We start from the raw sequence: 19,257 nt of genomic DNA, 5'->3' as shown, positions 1-19,257 counted from the left end.
ACAAGGCCCAGAACCATCTATGCAAATCCTGGAATGTCATCTGGGACTCAGGGCCTGTGGTGCATCCTTGGAGCATGCTCTCTGCCAGCATCTGTGTGATGGCTGTCACTGTGGTTCCATGTGCGGACTTTAGTCTTCAGTTTGTTCTAGTACTTAGGGATGAGGTACACATGCCTTTTTACCTTTTATACCTGCCACTTAGCAGAGGTCTGGTGAAGGTTTGAGCTACTAGATGAATGGAGCTCTAAAGGGCAGTCTCCAGTGCTTTTAAGAGAACAGGGAACCACAACAAAAACATAAGTGCATGTTCTAGTTTCTTGAGAGGGCACACGTTGTGACATTGTAGGTCATTAATGTGCTGCAAATCTCTGTCATTAGGAAGATAATTGCCTTCCACTGTAGAGAGGAAGTGGCTGTATAATTATAGCCTGGGGGGCTGGCATCTCACCTCCCTGCTGTCTGTCAGGGCTAGAAACTGAGATGCTATGCAGCAGATACCAGGTTTCTTAATGATTAACCTACATCAGTACCTGGAAGCCTCTGGAAATACAGTGAAGTGCAAACTTTTCCTTATCATTTTAGGAGACAAGTCCCACAGCACTACCACCATCACAGATATCTCCAAGGCCACCTGACCATGACATATTGGTTAGTTTAAAGCTTGCTTCCTGAGGAGTATTGACTAGGAGGTTCTGAAACTCACCTTTTCTTGAGATAGCAGTGCTTGTTGAAGACAGTGTGTTGTCCACATTCTACCATTTGCCTCAAAGGTCTTTGAGGGTGATATCAGGATTCACTAGGGATGTATGGGCCAAGTTTGTTTCCTGATAAAAGGCTGCCATGGTGGTTGGTTTTGTCAGCTTGTCACAAACATAGACATATCTAGGAAGAGGAAATCTTAGTGGGGAAAAGGCCTCTTTAAGAGTGGCCTGTAGGCAAGTCTGTAAGGCATTTTCTTTATAATGACTGATGTAGAAGGGCCCAGCCTACTGAGAGTGATGCCAACCATGGGAAGGTGGGAGTGAATGGTATAAGAATTTGGACCAAGCAAACTCGGAGGAGCAAGCCAGTAAGCAGCATTCCTCCACGATCTCCACTTCAGTTCCTGCCCCAGGTTCCTGCCTTGACTTCTTGCCCTGACTTACCTCAGTGATGGAGTGCAATCTGGGAGTTGTATGGTAAAATAAACCCTTTTCTGCCCAAGTTGCTTTTGGTGATGGTCTTTTATTATAGGAAAAGAAACCTAACTAAGACAGCGTATTAGCTCATGTGGTGACTGGCATAGGGTTTTTTTTGCTAATGGGACTTTTGGCCCAGTTGTAAACATAGCTATACCCTGAACTTCATATTCTGTTGCTCATAAGAATCCAGGCTTCCTGAAAAGTTCACTAAAAAGTACTCAATGATAAAGAGGATGGGAGAGATAGAGATGATGAGCTGACCTATTATTCTCTTTAAAAATCCATTGTGTGTGTGTGTGTGTGTGTGTGTGTGTGTGTGTGTAGGTAATGTGCACATGGATGTAGATGCCTGTGGAAGCCAGAAGAAGACCTCATATCCTTCAGAGCTAGTGTTACAGGTAATTGTGTTATGAGCTGCCTGGCAGGGCTGTGGGAACCCAATTCTGGTCCTGTGCAAGAACAGCCAGTGCTTGTAACCACTGAGCTGTTTCTTCAGCCAGAGATGATCTGCCATTCTAATATTCATACTTTCTTTTACCTGACCATAATCACGTAAAGTAGGTCATAGAAAAATAAAATTGAATTCATACAGACTGAGTCTTAGTAAACTGGAAGGCTTCACTTGACTTAAATGCCCTTAATTAAAACAATTTTAAATTATGTCAAGGAATTATCTCTTTCCTATTTTTGGTTGTGAGCCTAGCCTCTAACGGCTGAACCATCTCTCCAGCCCAGGAACTGTCTCTTTAAATGGTGAGATTGTAGGGGTAATTTCAGAGCAGAAATTTGATCTATCTTGGAAATGCAAATACAAAATATTTTATCCCATACATCAAACACATAATAGTACTAGTACTAGTGAATACATCAAACAAGCAGTCATGGGTAGAGAGATGCTCACTAATTGGTGCTTATACACTTTGGGGCCAGCTTGAAGCTGCTCTTGGCTTTGGGGATTCTCTGTATGATCTCAGGGACTCAGTTGAACTGTCCTTAAATGCTCCCATGGCAGTTGCTCTGAGTCCCATAATAGCACCTGCCTCCTTGCGCCCCAGTTCTTGTTGCTGTATATTTCTTGCTGCCTGGGTGGTGAGGTTCCCCAGCACCTGGTGTGTGGGTGGGTGAATGAGCTACTTTTTTTCATTGCTGGGACAAAATACCTGACTAAAGCCACTTAGAGAAGAAAGTGTTTATTTTGTCCCACAGTTTGAGGGTTCAGTCCATTAAGGTAGGAAGGCCATGGCATCAGGAGTGTGAAGCCATGGGTTGCATTGTGCCCACATCCAGGAAGAAGAGAGTGATGAATACTGGTGTTCCATACTTGTAGTGAGGTAGTCCTTCTGTAGCACTGACCACGCCCATTGGGGGGTGGAGCGATGGGCGGAGGTGACCTGAGGAAGGAGGTCGGAGGGGGCCAGGAAGGCGCTCTCTTTTTGGCGTGACTCGGACAGGAGAGGATCGGGTTGAATTTCCTGGTGTTCATCTGTCTAGGTTGTAAGTTATTTCTCCCTGAATAAACATCTATTTGGCCTATTTGTTTATCCTGACCCTTATTTACCGCAATATCTGGTGTCAGAAGTGGGATCTGATGTGTGTTATATATATAGGATGAGTCCTCTTTCTGATAGTATCTTGTAACTGTATAAACAATGAAGTTAATTCTGTATTGTCAGGAATAAATTCTGCAGTCTCAATGTGTAAAACGACTCTCTCTGCGTATTGAGAGTCAGTAACTATATTGAGGGGTTCTTTAAAATCCATAAGTACCATGAGAATGGCATACAATTCTGCCTTTTGTACAGAATTGTAAGGGCTTTGAACCACTTTACTAATATTTCCTGATTTATATCCTGCCTTACCTGATTTATTTGCATCAGTGTAGAATGTATGAACTCCAGAAATAGGTGTTTTTCTTACAATGCGTGGAAGAATCCAAATCGTTTTCTTTATGAATTTGATTCTCTCAGTTTTGGGATAGTTGTTGCTAATTGTTCCCAAAAAGTTACTGCAAGCTCTCTGTCAATATTCGTTATCTTTCCATAAGGAAGAAATTTCCTCATTAGTTAAAGGTACTATAATTTCTGCTGGGTCCCTTCCTATTAGCTGACGAAGTCTTAATTTACCTTTTATAATCAAGTCAGAGATCTTTTCTATATATGTTTTCAGTTTTTTATTCTGTTTATGTGGTAGGAATATCCATTCTAATATGATATCTTCTCTCTGCATCAAAATCCTTGAAGGATATTCTCTAGATGGTAATATAACCAGAATACAGTCTAGGTTTGGATCCACACGGTCCACATGTGCTTCTAGTATCCTTTTTTCTACCCATTCTAATTCCTTCTCAGCTTCAGCTGATAGTATTTGTGGACTATTCAAGTCCTTATCTCCTTTTAGGGCCATTTTCAAGTTTTTTAAATCATGCCCTTCTACTCCAATTATGGTTTGCAGTTGAGAAATCTCTCCTAGTAATTTTTGAAGATCATTAAGAGTCTGGTAGCGATCTCTTCTGATCTGTACTTTTTGTGGTCTAATTTTCTGTAGACCTATTTTATATCCTAAGTAGTTGATAGACTCTCCTTTTTGTATTTTTTCAGGTGCAATTTGTAATCCCCAGCGAGGTAAAACTTCCTTTACTTTCTCAAACATTTTTTCTAATATTTCTCCTTTAGAGTCAGCTAACAATATATCATCCATGTAATGATAGATTATGGATTGTGGAAACTGTTTACGAATTATTTCTAACGGCTTTTGTACGAAATATTGGCACAGGGTGGGGCTATTTAGCATTCCCTGTGGCAAAACCTTCCATTGATATCTCTTCACCGGTTGAGAATTGTTATAATTAGGTACCGTGAAGGCAAATTTCTCTTTGTCTTGTTGTTGTAAAGGTATAGTGAAGAAGCAATCCTTTAAATCAATAACTATAATAGGCCATTCTTTGGGTATCAAAGAAGGCAAGGGCATTCCAGGCTGTAGAGAGCCCATTGGCTGGATAACTTTATTGATGGCTCTCAGGTCTGTAAGCATTCTCCATTTACCAGATTTCTTTTTGATCACAAATACAGGAGAATTCCAAGGGCTGGTTGATTCCTCAATATGTCCAGCATTTAGCTGTTCCTGAACCAGGCTTTCTAAAGCTTCTAACTTCTCAGAGGTCATAGGCCATTGTCCTACCCAGACAGGTTCCTCTGTTAGCCATTTTAAAGGTAGGGCTTTTGGTTCCTCTGTTTGTTCAGCATTTGTATTTTGTTTTTGTACTGCCTGGATATTTGGTCTCTGTCTTGTATAGTACTTAACAGTATTCTTTTCACAATCATGAGGTCGTCTATGGTTCCTATCTAATACAGGAGGAATGTTAATCTGTGTATTCCATTGATGTAATAGATCACGACCCCATAAATTTATCACTACATCAGCCACATATGGTCTCAACCTCCCTCTCTGTCCTTCTGGTCCTATACAGTCAATCCATCTCGTGCTTTGTTTTACCTGAGCCAGGGTTCCAATCCCTAAGAATTGAACATTTACCTCATGCAGGGGCCATCTTTGAGGCCAAGATTTATTAGATATGATAGTTACATCAGCTCCAGTGTCCACCAGACCCTCAAACAGTCTATTATTCATCTTAACTATCAATCTAGGCCTATGACTATTTATAGCAGTTTGCCAAAATATACGTTTTTCATTTCCTTCTGTCATGTTTGATTCAACTTCCGTCACTAGTTCGTCATCCAGAGCAGTATGAGTTTTTATAATAGGCACAGAATTTTCTAATTGTCCTGTGGGAGATTGTCTTCCACTGTGACTGGGAATGTTCGAACCACCTGTGACATGGGGGCCTTCGAGAGGCCCCCCAAGGAGTTTCCTGATGGTAAAGGGTTTCCTTGCTTGTGTTCCTGAGTATTATAGATTATCTTCACTCACATTTCCTGTACCTATGAGATTAGTCAGATATAGATGCTTAATCTTCAATCCTTCATAGACATGCAGAACATGGCATTTAAATGTTTTAATATTAGTACTCCTTTGACATGAGACACTGTTGCTCCTGACAGCACCGTGCATTTTCCCGAAAATATGTTGGACACTGTTGTTGCTCCTGCTGGAGTTCAATCTCACCTCAGCTAATGGCCTGTTGGGCATAGAATTGCCCCCACCTTGACCACTGATTTGGACATGCAGTCCTATGTGCTTGCAGGAGACAAATATAGAAGACTGCTTGACCTTGCCAAGTCAGGGTAAGACAGCCATTCTATTTCCCTGCTGTTGTTGTGGTCTGTCAAGTTCTCTTGGCCTTAGCCAAATCTGGGTGTACCAACGTCGCTGTGAGACCTAGGGTGACTGTTCAGGTGGCTTGCTGTTTCTGTCCTTGCTGCACCGTTTTGGAAGTTGTCCATCCGCATTTCCTGTCTACTCTAGTATTGTTATTTTCCTTCTCAGGTCTTGATGAGGTTGAAGATTAAACTATCACAACTATTAGTCTCTCTTCCTAGTTAGATATATTAGGTACTAGACTTACGTTTTCCAGCTTAGGACAACTCTATTGTAAACTCCATTATGCCCTCACCCTAGGACTAGATATGTAGGTCATTTTGTTCTCGATTTTCCTTTTCTTAGAGCACACTTGTTATTCACTGTTTTGTATATAGTTTTGTATTAAGCCTAAATCTTTTCTTTAGACTAAAAGGGGAATTGTAGTGAGGTAGTCCTTCTGTAGCACTGACCACGCCCATTGGGGGGTGGAGCGATGGGCGGAGGTGACCTGAGGAAGGAGGTCGGAGGGGGCCAGGAAGGCGCTCTCTTTCTGGCGTGACTCGGACAGGAGAGGATCGGGTTGAATTTCCTGGTGTTCATCTGTCTAGGTTGTAAGTTATTTCTCCCTGAATAAACATCTATTCGGCCTATTTGTTTATCCTGACCCTTATTTACCACAATACATACTTTTTCCTTTTCATCCAGCCTTGGACCCTAGCTCAGAAATGGGACTGCCCACATTCAGGGTGAATCTCCCAACCCCAATTAACCCAATCTAGAAACTCCCATCATAGACATGACCAGAATTATGTCTAGAGGTTGATTGTAGATCTTGTCAACCTGACAATTAATTGTTGCCCACCATCATGTTGGATATGTAGGAGATGGGGTTTTGTGTGTTGAATGAATAAGTAATTGGAACTCATTAAATTTAGTCTTTCATATTGTCCAAGAGATAATTCCAACTTGTTCATACTGGGCAACTTCCTCCCATGGTTTAGAATAAGGAGCTCCTAGTGTGGAGGTTTTTCTTCTTTCTCTTCCTCATTTCCTTCTCTTGTCCTCTCTTCCTTCCTTTCCATCTCAAGAAAAAGCCTGTTTTAGTCATCTTCAACCCAAGGTCTTTCTGAACACTGTCTCTTCTTTCCAGGCAGGCATTAATGAAAACGACTTTTATGATGGGGCATGGTGTGCTGGCAGGAATGACCTCCATCAATGGATTGAAGTGGATGCCAGGCGTTTGACCAGATTCACAGGGGTCATCACCCAAGGAAGGAACTCTCTCTGGCTGTAAGTGGGTCTGGACCTATGCCTGCCAAGCTCTGTCTTCCACCTGTCACATGACAGGAAACTGTAGAGCAATATCTGATGAAGGATGACTGGAAGGTGACCAAGGCTGAAAGCACACCTCCCTGCTGTGCATGGTCCACTGGAAATGGAGAATGGGATGGGGGTAAACAAAGGTCTAGCCATAGATAACTCTTGAGGCAGGTGGCTGCTAGCTTGAGCCCTGACAAGAGATTGGTATCTGAACAAGTGGGTTAAACTCAGCCTGAGGTAGGAACACTCAGCAAGCAATGAGAACATGGTCTTGGGAGAAGGGAGGAAGAACCATGCAGACTCTGGGAGAAGGACTAGAAGCCTTGGCAGGTTTCCAAACCAACTGCCACTTGAGATGTGTTGTAAGTAATGGATGAACCAGCCTGAGACCTAAGGATGAGACAACTTTTCAGACTTAAGCTTGGGATTAGAGTTGTGATAGTAGCAAGGATGGTCTGATGGCAATCCCAAAGATGGCAATAAACTCTTAAAACCTGCCATCTTGGATAGGTATGTAGCTTAGTTGGTAGAGTGCGTGCTTATCATTCATGGATCCCTGGGTTCCATCCCCAGCACTAAATAAAACTGAGAAAACTCATGTACTCCTGTAAACATAACAGCAAGGAGGTACAGACAGGAAGATAAGTTTAAGACCAGCTTTAGCTCCTGTATTAGTTATCAACAGGACCAAGGCAACTTACAGAAGAAAGGTTTATTTGGGTTTACAGTTACAGATGGAAAAGGGTTGGTCCATCATGGCTGGGAGACAGCAGGCATGGCAAATGGAACACCAAGGTGCGAGCTCATATCTTGAACCACAAGCAGAGAGAGTGAAGTAAGAATGGTATGAGGCTTTGAGACCTCAAATCCAGTGCTTAGTGTTGTACTTGCTCCAGCAAGGCCACATCTTCTGGACGTCCACAAACAAACCACCTACTGGTACTCAAGTGTTCAAATGCTAGAGCCGATGGTGTGGGGAATGGGCATTCTCATTCAAACCACCACAGCTGTACAAAGAGTTCAGGGTCAAGTTGTGCAAATGAGATGCCGTCTCTAAACAAAACAAAGCAGAGTAGAAGAGAACAGAATAGAAGGGAACATCTATCTTACTGTATCTTTCTACTATGGAATGCTATTCTGCTTGAAGGGGAAGGGAATTCTGGCACATGTTGTATTTGAATGAACCTTGGGGACATGATGCTAAATGCAACTAAAAACATCATAAAAGGATGGATACCAGATGATTCTGCTCACACAAGGACCTAGAGTAGTCAGATTAATAGAGATGGAAAATAGGATGGTGATTGCTAGATACTTGGAGGAGGGTGATGGAGAGTTAATATTTGTAAGTAAAGAGCTAAAATCCAGAATGATGGTGGTGATGATGGCAAGTCAGGGCAGGTGGACCTAGAGTCACAGAGTTGTACATTAATCAAATCAGTATGAGAAATCCCATAGCATGGAGATTTTGTGAAAATAAGTATGCATTTCTCCTTATTATAAATACAATACTGTAACATCTAGAAGCAACAAAACACGTACATACTCATAGGCATGCACATATGAAAAATCTACCATCCTTACCTCAGGGTTGTTATGAAAATGAGGGGTTCTCACCATGGGTCCTGTGCATGCAGAAATGGTGCCTGAACAGGTCTCAGTGTGGTCAACAGGATACCAATCATTTCTGAGCTTAAGTGAGAAGCCTTCAGGTTCCTTTATACTTGCCTATCCAGAGAAGTCAAGGACATGAAGATCCCCTGTTTCAACATTAGACAATTGCTTGTGTGACTCCATTAAGATCCCTTCCTCCTGGTAGTTCCTGTCCCTTCACACTGCTATAACCAAAGTTCCATTTCCTGGCATCTTTCAACATTTACCAATCTTGTAAAATCAGAGCTTGGCTTGATTACAAGACAGTCAGTATCAATAGGGCAAGGGCTAGAGATACAGCTCCATGTTGCTGCCTGTGGTAATATGAGGGGTTCTTTCCAGGGACTTTTACTCTGGTGAAGAGAGGATTCAGGACTTTGCTGAAAAAAAAAATTCAGGAGTCTCTACGAAGTAGAGTTGGAGTTTATGAGAACAAGATATAAATATAGGCTTACCACGGAGCACTCAGATTTAGAGGGGCACTCAGAGAAAGGATAAGACCCACACAAGTGTTGGCTGTGAACTTCTCAAGACAGTCACATGGTTTTGGTGGTTTCTGAAGTGGTTCAACTTCTGAAGATAGCCAAGGAGCTTCCATGAGACTTTAAGGTTGTTCCCGGTATACACTGGGTGATTTCATTGTATCCCCAGCCAAGAAGCAAGAAGTTGCTTCTCAGCTCCCTTTCCTCATGTTAGCAGTCTAGCATCCAAGCTAGGGAATGGTGCCACCCACAGTAGGCAGTTCTTCCCATTTAATTAACACAGCCAAGAAAACTCCCCAGAAGTATGTCCAAAGGCCCATCTTCCAGATGTCTCTAGATTATGTCAAGTTGACATGGACACTAACCATCCCAGAGATGAATTTTAATTTTGGAAGTGGTCAACATTAATAGCTAAACTGGGACAAGACTTCACACCTGTATTCACAGTTAGTCTCCTGTCTTGGTTCCTGGCCCTGCATTGTTTGTGGTATAGACTTATTTCAGGTTCTCTTTTATGGATTTCTGTCTTTCTCAACAGTTACCTCTAGAGCCTTGCTGATAGAGACCATGGTCTGACATTTGGGGAACCTGTTCAGAAAAGACACCTGTTCAATACCTAACAAATGACTCCCTAATAAATGAACAACACTAAATCAACAATGATCATACTCTTGTATGGTGGCAATTGTCTCCTGCCTTCCTATGCATTTCTTTTTAGTATAAAGACAACATTGTAACATCTAATAGTGTCTTAAAACATTACCCATGATCCCACTGTCTTTATACCAACAGATTTTTTAAAAATATAGTGTATATCCAATTATGTTATTTTTGACTTAATATATCCATAACATTTTCATGCTGTGACTCAGATTTTATAGTGATTATGTTTAATGGCCCACGATTTACTCAGCTATGCCTTGCAACACTGTTCTGATTTCTTGCTACCTTTTCATATCAAGAGAAGACTTTTGTGCTTTTTCCTTTATTTGAATTATATTATTCAATATTCATTATAATTCACTTCAATATTATGTATAAAATTATAAATACATCGTTTTCAGAGCCGGGATAATTCATACAGTTTGACATTTGATTTTTTTGTTGTTGCTATTTTGAGGATTATATTCTACTTCCTTTGCTTTTCAGTGACATTTATGCATATATTCATGCATGCCATTGTTTACTGTGTCCTATGTCTTCTGCTCTCCTTAATAGTATATTATCACATGACAGTTATTTTTACTGCTTAGATTCTGAAAGGCTTTGGGAGAGGAGTCTTTGAAAGCTGGGTTGCTCAAGGGAAAATGGGAAATGGGGAAAAAAGACTGGTTGAGATAATCAATAAGGAATGAAGGCTATTGATGATCATGTTTGGCTATTAACCTGTCTGGCCACTGTCATTAGAGATGAAGCCGGTGAGTTGTTATAGGATTAGAAAAATAAAAGTGAGGTAAGTACAGTGTTCCCATTTCATTTGATAAGCATGAAATCACGGTGGAACAAGATCTCTCTGTAGCTTAGGGCAGGGCCATCTAAGTGGGGGAGGCAAGCAGTAGAATTACTTCTAGGAGTCAGATTTTTTCTTAATGTCTAAATGGATTTCAAGTCAAATTATTGCTCAGAGATAATGAAATGAAATCTGATGAGCTCCAGTGTCCCTTACCTCCTCGAATAGTTCTGTCTCCACTGAGGGCCAGGCAGGAATTGGAAGGGCTGCATGCTCTGGCATCTGAACTTTTCCCTCCCTCAATGCATGAATAATGCTGAAGGCAATAGGATCCATTGCATTGTGATTAAAAAAAGTCTACATTACACATCTTGCATACTTTCAGTGAGGATGGCAGTACCCATCCCTTTCTCTTGGCCCATATTGTATTTGGTACAAACATATTTTAGGTTTATGTCTTTCTTTTCTTTTACTGAGAGACTTCCTAATAGATGCCATGCCCTGGTATTTGTAGAACCTGTCTAGAACCAGGCACTTACCTACCTATCTGATGCCCAACAAATTACTGCCTATAAAATGAATATCATTAAATCAACGAAGATTCATTCACTCTGAGTGGTAATGAGCTAATTGATCTGTGATTGCAAATGACTGAGAGAAGGCTTTAAGTGGAATGAGGAAAAGGAGAAGAAATTAGGAGAAAGAAGGCTGGGAAACTATAGACATGTAGAGATGGATGGTTCTTGTCCTAAAGTCATGGCATGCTTCTTAACTCCTGCTGGTTATACAGATGACCTTCTTTGGACCTTGGTTTTAAATCCTCTAAAATGGGTTGGTTTTCTATCTTATACAGGTGTGTGTGTGTGTGTGTGTGTGTGTGTGTGTGTGTGTGTGTGTGTACATGCACGTACACAATTACATTAGGACACTTAAAACTTCCACAACCCATATTAAGTATTTAGTAGGTAGGATCCCCCACCCCCCAATTCTCTGGGTTTATCTAGAACAGTGTATTTCTAGATTTATTTTTAGTCATGGGTCCTTCTCCCAAATGCAATATTTATTGGAAACATTTGGAAATGATAGGCAGGGAGACCACATTTATGGTTCAAGGTAGAGGAACATTGCCTGCCCAGCCCTGCATTCTCCCCATCACAGAACCTCCCACTGGACAGACTCCTCAAACATCTCTGTATGCGGCATCCTGGCTGCTTGACATGTCCTGTGCAGCTTGCAGTCTACTCACTTCCCCACGTGCTAACTGCTATTTGGCAGACGTGGGATTCGGACAAAATGAGCAAAGCTAGAGCTGCGGACAGTTTGCCTTTTGCAGTCAAGAGTGAAAGAGCGCCACACTTGAGTGGGTAATATTGTAGACACAGAGAAGAAAGGAGTTGGCAGCTCTTAGAGTTTGCCAAGTTTAAAATAGCTTTTTGCACTAGGGGATGCGTCTCACTTGGTAGAGTGCTTGCCTAGCATGAAGGAGGCCCCAGCAGTGCATAAAACCTGGATATGGTGGTGTACACCTCTAACCCCAGCACTCAGAAAGGGGAGGCAAGAGAATCTGAAGGCTAAAGTTGTTTTGAACTACATGGTAAGTTGAGCCATCCTGGGCTACATGATACCTGTCTCAAAAACAAGAAAAAACAAAACCAACTAACCAACCAAGCAAACAAATAGTCAGCTTCTTGCAATGTGTTAAAAGGAGAAAACACTTTACAAATGTATATTTCAGAATATTATGGTGGAAGTAAGAAGAGAATCAACAAAAAGTTGTTTGAAAAGTGTTATGATGGAACCCAATTCTTTGTGTGCTAGTAAAAATAAAATAAAATTTATCGGAGTAGTAGGAAAATATTTTTAAAACATGCTTTTCCTATATAGGACTGCCATTGTTGGTATTTTAAAATGAACATCTGCAGTATCATTTGTTTCTGGCATTCTTTGTGTATTTATTAACTAATTCATATGGCATTTATTGAGTGTTCTGTACTAAACATAAGGTTGTAAATGTAAGCAAGACTTGCTCCTGCCTACAGGGAGTAGTGTAGTAGGAGCATCCAGTGCTCTGGGGACTTCAAGAGTGGAGAGATCATACTGACCTGAGGTGGGTGGGATTCCCACTAGACTTGTGGCAGGAATGATGATGATACCCTAAGGCATGGCTGCTACATCTCTCCACCAATTCACATTCTAGATGATGACAAAGTCTATAATTTCAGTTGTAATAATTCTTTCAACTAATTTGAGCTCTCTGGAAGTTATAAAATATAATTGTTGTAATGATTTTCAGTAATTTATATTTTTCAGCAATATAAATTATCATTTCTCACTGCATTGCCATTCGGTGGAATGTTAGTGCCCCAATAAAAACCAATCTTTCATTTCCCTAATGACATAAAGTATATTAGAGATGTGAGTGTTGCAATTATAACCAGCATGATGATTGAAAAGTTAATTACTCTGCTTGAGGTGAGTCAGTGTTTCTAAGGACTTGGAAGAAATGTAGACAATTTTTAAAAACTAAATGTTTTCCACTTTAACTGTTTATGGAGCAAACCATCTGTTTTTTAAGCAAGGCAGTAATTTAAGCACTGGGTTGATGTTTGTAAGGTGTTGTGGGGAGAAGGTGAAAGAGACTAAAAGGTTGACCAGTTGGCTGAATTTGGAACAAGTGGTCAGAGTGATTAGCAAGATAAATAGAACTCAACCATAAGTCAGGCTTTTTGCCCAAGAATACAAAGATTTGGCAGGGTTGTACACAGCCCCAAGCAGTTAGCATGGCATTTGGAGTGGGATGTGTTAGCAGAGATTTACTCCACTAGTTTCTTTGAAAACTAGGAAGGAAGGTAGAATTGGAAAGAATAGTTATTACTTCCTTCATGGTCACACCTTGGCCTTTAAGTGACAGCTACACAGGTGCAAGTTTCTTTGAGATACTGTAAGGCCGAGAAGAGGTCGTGAGACCACCCTGGGAAGAGAAAAGTTTCCTGTTCCCCTGAGAAGGTCCAAGTGAGGGAGCAATGGGCTTTACAGTTTTGGAGAAGGTTTCTTAACAGAGAGTGTTACAGGCTTACTGACAGAAAGTAAGAAAATGCAAGACCAATGTTGGGCAAAGCTTAGGGAGTTTCTCCATCCAGTCTCAGAGAGGGTTCAGTGGATGTGGGCACTTTTCATTATTCCTCGGGCTATCTTGGTGGTTTGTATGTAGGGAATGGTGGTTTGATGGCAGTTACACTGCAAGCGTTCAAGGGCACTGGGTGCTACTAGTGCACATATTGTGTTAGGAGGAATGAGGTGGGAATTGTGGTTCAGTGCTAGTGGTACATGGGTTAAAGTCAGAGGTCAGGTTCAGGGGGTCTCGGAGGATGTCAGGCTTAAGAAGTGATGAAGGCTCATCTGGAGACAACAGTGCCAGGCACCAGTGGCTAAGGGAGTGAGCACAAGGACAGAGTGGGGAATATGTCTGGGGATCTTGAGGCTGCAGAGCTGGTTACTTCCATGTTCCCTGCTGGCAAAGGGTGCTCAGGGTGAGATGGACAAGGAGAGTTGAGGGGACAAGTAAAGAACAGTATGGCCACAGCAGAAAGAAAAGTGAAGGTGGGAAGTTGAAGAATGACTGGATAAGGTTGGTTCAGTGATGGGAAGGAGACCTGAAACCCAAACATGTGCTCAGGGTTTCATTTCCAAAGCAGTGTGTTCAGCAAGTGTCTCCTTTGCTTTCCAGTAGTACCCCACTTTCTGCATTTCTGGGGACCTGTCCTTTATCATTGTCACCTTACCCCTACTCAGTGGGTCTGGAACCCACAGGACAGTTTGCTAGGACTTAGAAGGTAGAGACACTGGGACCTGCACTCCAGAAGGGGGAAGGGAGCCTGGAGGCCCCAGAAGAGGAGAACTGTGGGAGGCTTCATCAATCATCATCCATCTCTTCAGGAGGGAGGGAGAGTGATGTGTTTTCAGAACATATCATGCTGTGTCTTGCCCTTGCTTAATGGGGAAATGAGATGTCAGTACCTGTGCAGTACTGGGGAGAAAGTTTCCACACTCCCTTCTAACTCCCTGGAGATCTGTCAGCTTCTGAGCAGCAGAGTTTGGCATGAACTCAAAGGGTTCTAATGAGAACACTGTCAAGTTCAAGTTCAAGTTCAAGGCGAGGCAGTCTTTTCTTCATCCTGTGCTCTATTTTACCTACGCAGAGGTAGTTGTTTAAAACCAAACAGAGATTTCACAAATGCCTCCCACTCCGCCTACTTGGGTTTCTGGGTGTCAGTGACTGAGGAATGAGCTCTCAAATGGTGACATGTCTAAGGTAGAACAACGGGAAAACTGGCTTCTGGCATGGAAGCTTCACCCTGCCTTTCTCAAGAGTCTTGGTGCCTGGGAGGAAAACCCTCTGGGTGATTGCTGATACCTTGCCCTTTCTCACTTTTGTTTCTTCATGGGAAAAACCTCTTTGCAGCTGGCCCCCTTCCTTGTTACATTAGATACTTGTATAATTGTGTGGCAAAATACTCAACAAGAGCAACTTCAGAAAGAAAGGGTCTTTTGGCTCAAGGATGCAGTCCCTCGTGGTGGCAAGAGACAGAGGCGGGAGCTTGTGCAGTCTTGTTTATGCAGGCTCAGATCCCAGTCATGGAATGGTGCCATCCATATGTAGAGTGGCTCTTGCCACCTCAGTTTACCTCATCTAGATAATCCCACAGAAGGATCACAGAGGCTTGTCTCCTAGGTGATTCAGGTTGATGATCAATATTAGTGGTCACATCCCATGAGCCAACGTTCTGCCCTACAAGATCCTGTTGGACTAGCTCCCACTGCATACCTGTGCATACTTCACCTTTCTCGCTACTCCTAGACCAGAAGTTCGCTTTTTGATCCACAGATACATGAAGCATCCTGCTGCCTCAGGGCCTGTGCACTCGATGTTCTCTCTGCTGGAAAAGTGGGACCACTTTGCCTTCTTTGCCACCGTTTGAAACCAACATCAACAACATCGACTTGGCAAGCTCTAAGAGCTGGCAACACCTTTCTTCTCTGTGTCCTTACTTGACTTTCTTTGTCCCACTCACTTATGTGTTTTGTGCTGCCCTGGTGTTGCTCCTGGGGTACAACAGGCTCCTTTGCCCTGTAATCTCCAGTGTTGGGTCCAGGGTGAGTCTCTGTAACTGGGCTCTCTCATCCCCCTGTTCTCCACAGGCTAGACGGGGTCAGCACATGTCTAACACAGGGGGTTGAGCCTCATATTGGGGACAGGTAACACCCACATGGAAAGACACTCTAGTCCTTTGCTGTTGTCCTGACTTGGATTAGAATGGTCACCAAAGGCGTAGGCATTGCAGGGTTGTTTCCCAATACTTTGGGAAATGATTGGCTCATGAGGGCTTTGACCTCATCAATGGATTATCCACCAATGAGTTAATAATTTGGGACATGTTAGGGGACTTAAGGGGGTCCTCAGATACATACTCCTAGGAGTTGTACTTTGTCCCTGCTCCCAACCCAGCTTTGTGTCTCCCAGACATGCGTAGTTCTGCTCCACTACACCCTCTCAGCCAGGATGCTCTGCATTGTCACAGGCCTAGGCACAACAGAACCAAGCAAGCATAGACCAAACACTCTGGAACCACGAGCCAAAATAACTCCCTGCACACATTCTCTCTTGAAAATGGGAAGTTTGTGGGCACAGAGCTATGGCAGGTTTCTGAGTGAGACCGGCATTCCTGGATGCATGTCCTTGGACACATTTCTGAGTCTTCCTGTGCCTCAGTTTCTCCACTCGTAAAGTGTAATGATAGTGCACACCACTTGGAGAAGCCAAGCAAGTGAGGTCAGCCTGGGCACATAGTAAGTAGCCTGCTGTTGCTGTTGTTTTTCCCTTGTAGAGGGCTCTCCTCACACTCCAGCAGCTCCACCCATCACTTTGCTATGCTGGTATGTGCTCCATGCAAGGCAAGGGAACAAAACCACATGCTCAACACGTAACAGAGGCTCACAAGCTGCTGCTGCTCTTGAGAACAGTGGCCTCTTCTTACCTGCTCTACCGCTGAGTCCCTTTCCCATTCACCCAGAGCCAGATCCTCTGGTATCCCAGCACCTAGGAAAGATACAACGGGTAGCAGAGAAGTCGAACCTGACATTTTGTCATATTTCTGCCCTTGGCTGGGGATACACTTGACAGTTTCAGAATTTCTTTAAATAAAGGCATGTTGGTACCTACGTGGGACTGGTGCCCAGTGGCACATTGCGTGGACGAGAAGACTGAGCTGTGGAAAGGAAGAGGAGCTGGCCTAACCTGCCTGTCTCTTAAGGGAATGGTAATCTCCCCCTTTTTTCTGCTTCCTCGGATCTTCCCACTGGTGCCCCCCTTGTATCATGAGGGGTGTGGTAGTATAGACAGAAGGACTGTATACTTCACTGAGGGGCTCTGAGGAAGGGCCAGAAGGAGAATTATTTAATCTATTTTAAAATCAGAAGGAAGAGATAATATGGTGAAGGAAACATTTTTCTGTGCCATGTTAATATAGTTGGCTTTATATTAACTAGGTTATGAGATATGAGTTTTACAGAAGAAGGGAAATTGGTCCATAGGTAATACCCCGCCCTCCAATCTATCCATCTCCTGATCCACGAAACCTGTGTCTGAGTAAATTTCCAGGACAAAGAGGAAAGACAGTGCCAGGTGGGAATGAGGTTGCCAACAACTCTACTTAACATGGGGCACTACCCTAGGTTGCCCAAGTAGGCCCAGTATAATTGCTAGGGCCTGGATCTGCCCAACAGAGAAGCAGAAGCCAAAAAACAGGTAGAGCAGTCTGTCAAAGACCCTGTTGCCATCTTAAGATACGGAGTATGGGGCTATTTGCAAGCATGGAAGTGGGTTATCAAGGGCCCAGATCTTCCCTCTGAACCTACAAAAGGAACTCAGTCCCTCAGACACCTTGACTTCAAGACTTTTGGCCTCCATTGCTGTGAGCAGATACACCCCTGTTATTTAAATCAGTGGCTTTACAGCACCAACAGAGAACCAGCAGTGCTACAGTTTAGAGGGCCTGGGGCCAGCAGAGGTCTTCAGAGGCCATCCCAGCTCCACTGGCTTGCTGTCTGCTGCAGGTTGTGCCATGTGTCCAGCTATGGGTGGAGCTGGCCAGGCACCACCTGAGGTAGCACCAGCCTGCATTTCCATCCTCTAGCATCCACAAAGGCCTTTCTTTGGTTTCTTTTTATCTGATCCTTCAAGTGGGGACTCCAGATTTGGGGTCCTTGCCTATTTTCTTCTTGTGTTTTTAGCTCTCTGGTGTGGGCCTTGCTGCTTTACCCTCTACCCAAATGTGTTGCGTTCTAGCCCCAAAATGATGTTTCTCTGTTGTCCCTCTGTGGACAAATTAACAGGAGATAATGGAAAATGGATAATTCTTGGGAGTGTACAGCATTCTTCCTGCATTCTCAAGAAGTCATGGTAACCAGTCTAACATGAAAAGTCCAATAAATCAATGGGTTGGTATTTCACACCGGCTCCAACATTTGGCTGTACTGAGAATGTGAAGGAACCATTTGGCCGGGTGATTACAGTTCTAGCAGAGGGGGAAGGAGGGAGGAGGTAGAATTGAGGAGAATTAAATATGAACTCTTTTTCTAACCACTGAGCATTTCTACTGCAAGCAAGATAAAACTTTCTCTTTTGTATTTTGTTTGCAGCAGTGGAGAAGGCTGGTCTAGACCTCTTGGGATCATCAATTCTGCCCAAAGTTCTAAATCAGTCTCAGGCAGGATTTGGGCCATTGACTATTGGAATGTGGCTCAACAGGGAGGGCCTGGGCAGAACAGTGGCCAGATTCCTTGTAATTCCAATAGAGGTTTGACTCCAAATGCTTCTTTTTTTCCAACCGAAGAGGACTTAGCTACACTTTCCCTACTTGTCTATGACAGTGGGGGATGCCCAGTCCTTGTCACTTTTGAGGGTTGGGATCTTTTCATAGGGTTATGGCAGGCTGAGTATCACCTAACATGCTTGGAACCAGAGGTACTTTGGATTTTGTTTTTAAAATGTTCACATGTATGCCATTAGACATCTTGGATATAGAACCTAAGGTTAAACATGAAATCTGTTTGTTTCTTATACATTTTATACATGCAATCTGAAGGTGATTTTATTCAATATTTCTAGCATGTTTGTATGCTGATGGTAACCCACAGCATGAGTTCACGTGTTTTATTTTTCTATTTATGGTGTCCTACAAGTGCTCAGAAAGTTTCAGAGTCTAGACTTCCAGTTGGTTACAATGAACTTGAACCTGACTGTCTTGACTCATTTGTGATAGGATTTGGGGAGGTTCTATCTCTGGAGAGATGAGCAAAAGAGACTGAGACTATGGAGTTCCAGGTGGGGCTTCCAGTGTGTGGACCTTCAGCATGGTGGCCCTTCCTTCAGTGTGGTACACCTTCAGTATGGGACCTTCCTTCAGTGTGTGGATCTTCTGTGTGCCAAAGATCTTGCCAATTAGTCTTTGACTGGGATTTAAGATACTTATGCTGTCCCCATAACCTAAATACTTTGTTAAGGCTAGCTTTGGCCTCACGGAACTTCTGCATGTTTGGTGGTTGATATACCCAGTTTTTCAAAGGTGTTTGTTACACTTAGAGAGGATCATACTAAGAACACTGTCTTTTCACTGCTGAATCTCCAGAACTTTGGTTAATTATCAGTCCACCATAGCTGGGTGGATTTATGCTTGAGTCTCTATTCTGCTTCAGAATCTGTGTGTCTATCCCTCCCGCCATACCACACAGTCCCTGTATGACTCTGTCTTTCTTTTCCTATTTCCTTGTAGTCTTTAATCCTGGGGGTTAAATCTAAGAACCACAATCATAATTATGATTTCCACAGCTATATGTTTGTGGTTGAGTAGAGGAA

General features: G+C 42.9%; 1 protein-coding gene across 1 annotated transcript in view; it reads left to right on the top strand.

The window, feature by feature from the left end:
• Positions 1–19,257, top strand: part of Cpxm2 (carboxypeptidase X, M14 family member 2) — a 101,177-nt gene that overhangs the window by 39,296 nt on the left and 42,624 nt on the right. Inside the window, exon 4 of the mRNA XM_051193183.1 lies at positions 6,589–6,728. Within this exon, the coding sequence (XP_051049140.1) occupies positions 6,589–6,728 (140 nt within the window). The remainder of the gene's footprint in view (positions 1–6,588; positions 6,729–19,257) is intronic.

The sequence above is a fragment of the Phodopus roborovskii genome, unplaced genomic scaffold (genome assembly GCF_943737965.1).
Source record: "Phodopus roborovskii unplaced genomic scaffold, PHOROB, whole genome shotgun sequence".
Classification (NCBI taxonomy): Eukaryota; Metazoa; Chordata; class Mammalia; order Rodentia; family Cricetidae; genus Phodopus; species Phodopus roborovskii.
This window is presented reverse-complemented; position numbering and strand designations above follow the sequence as displayed.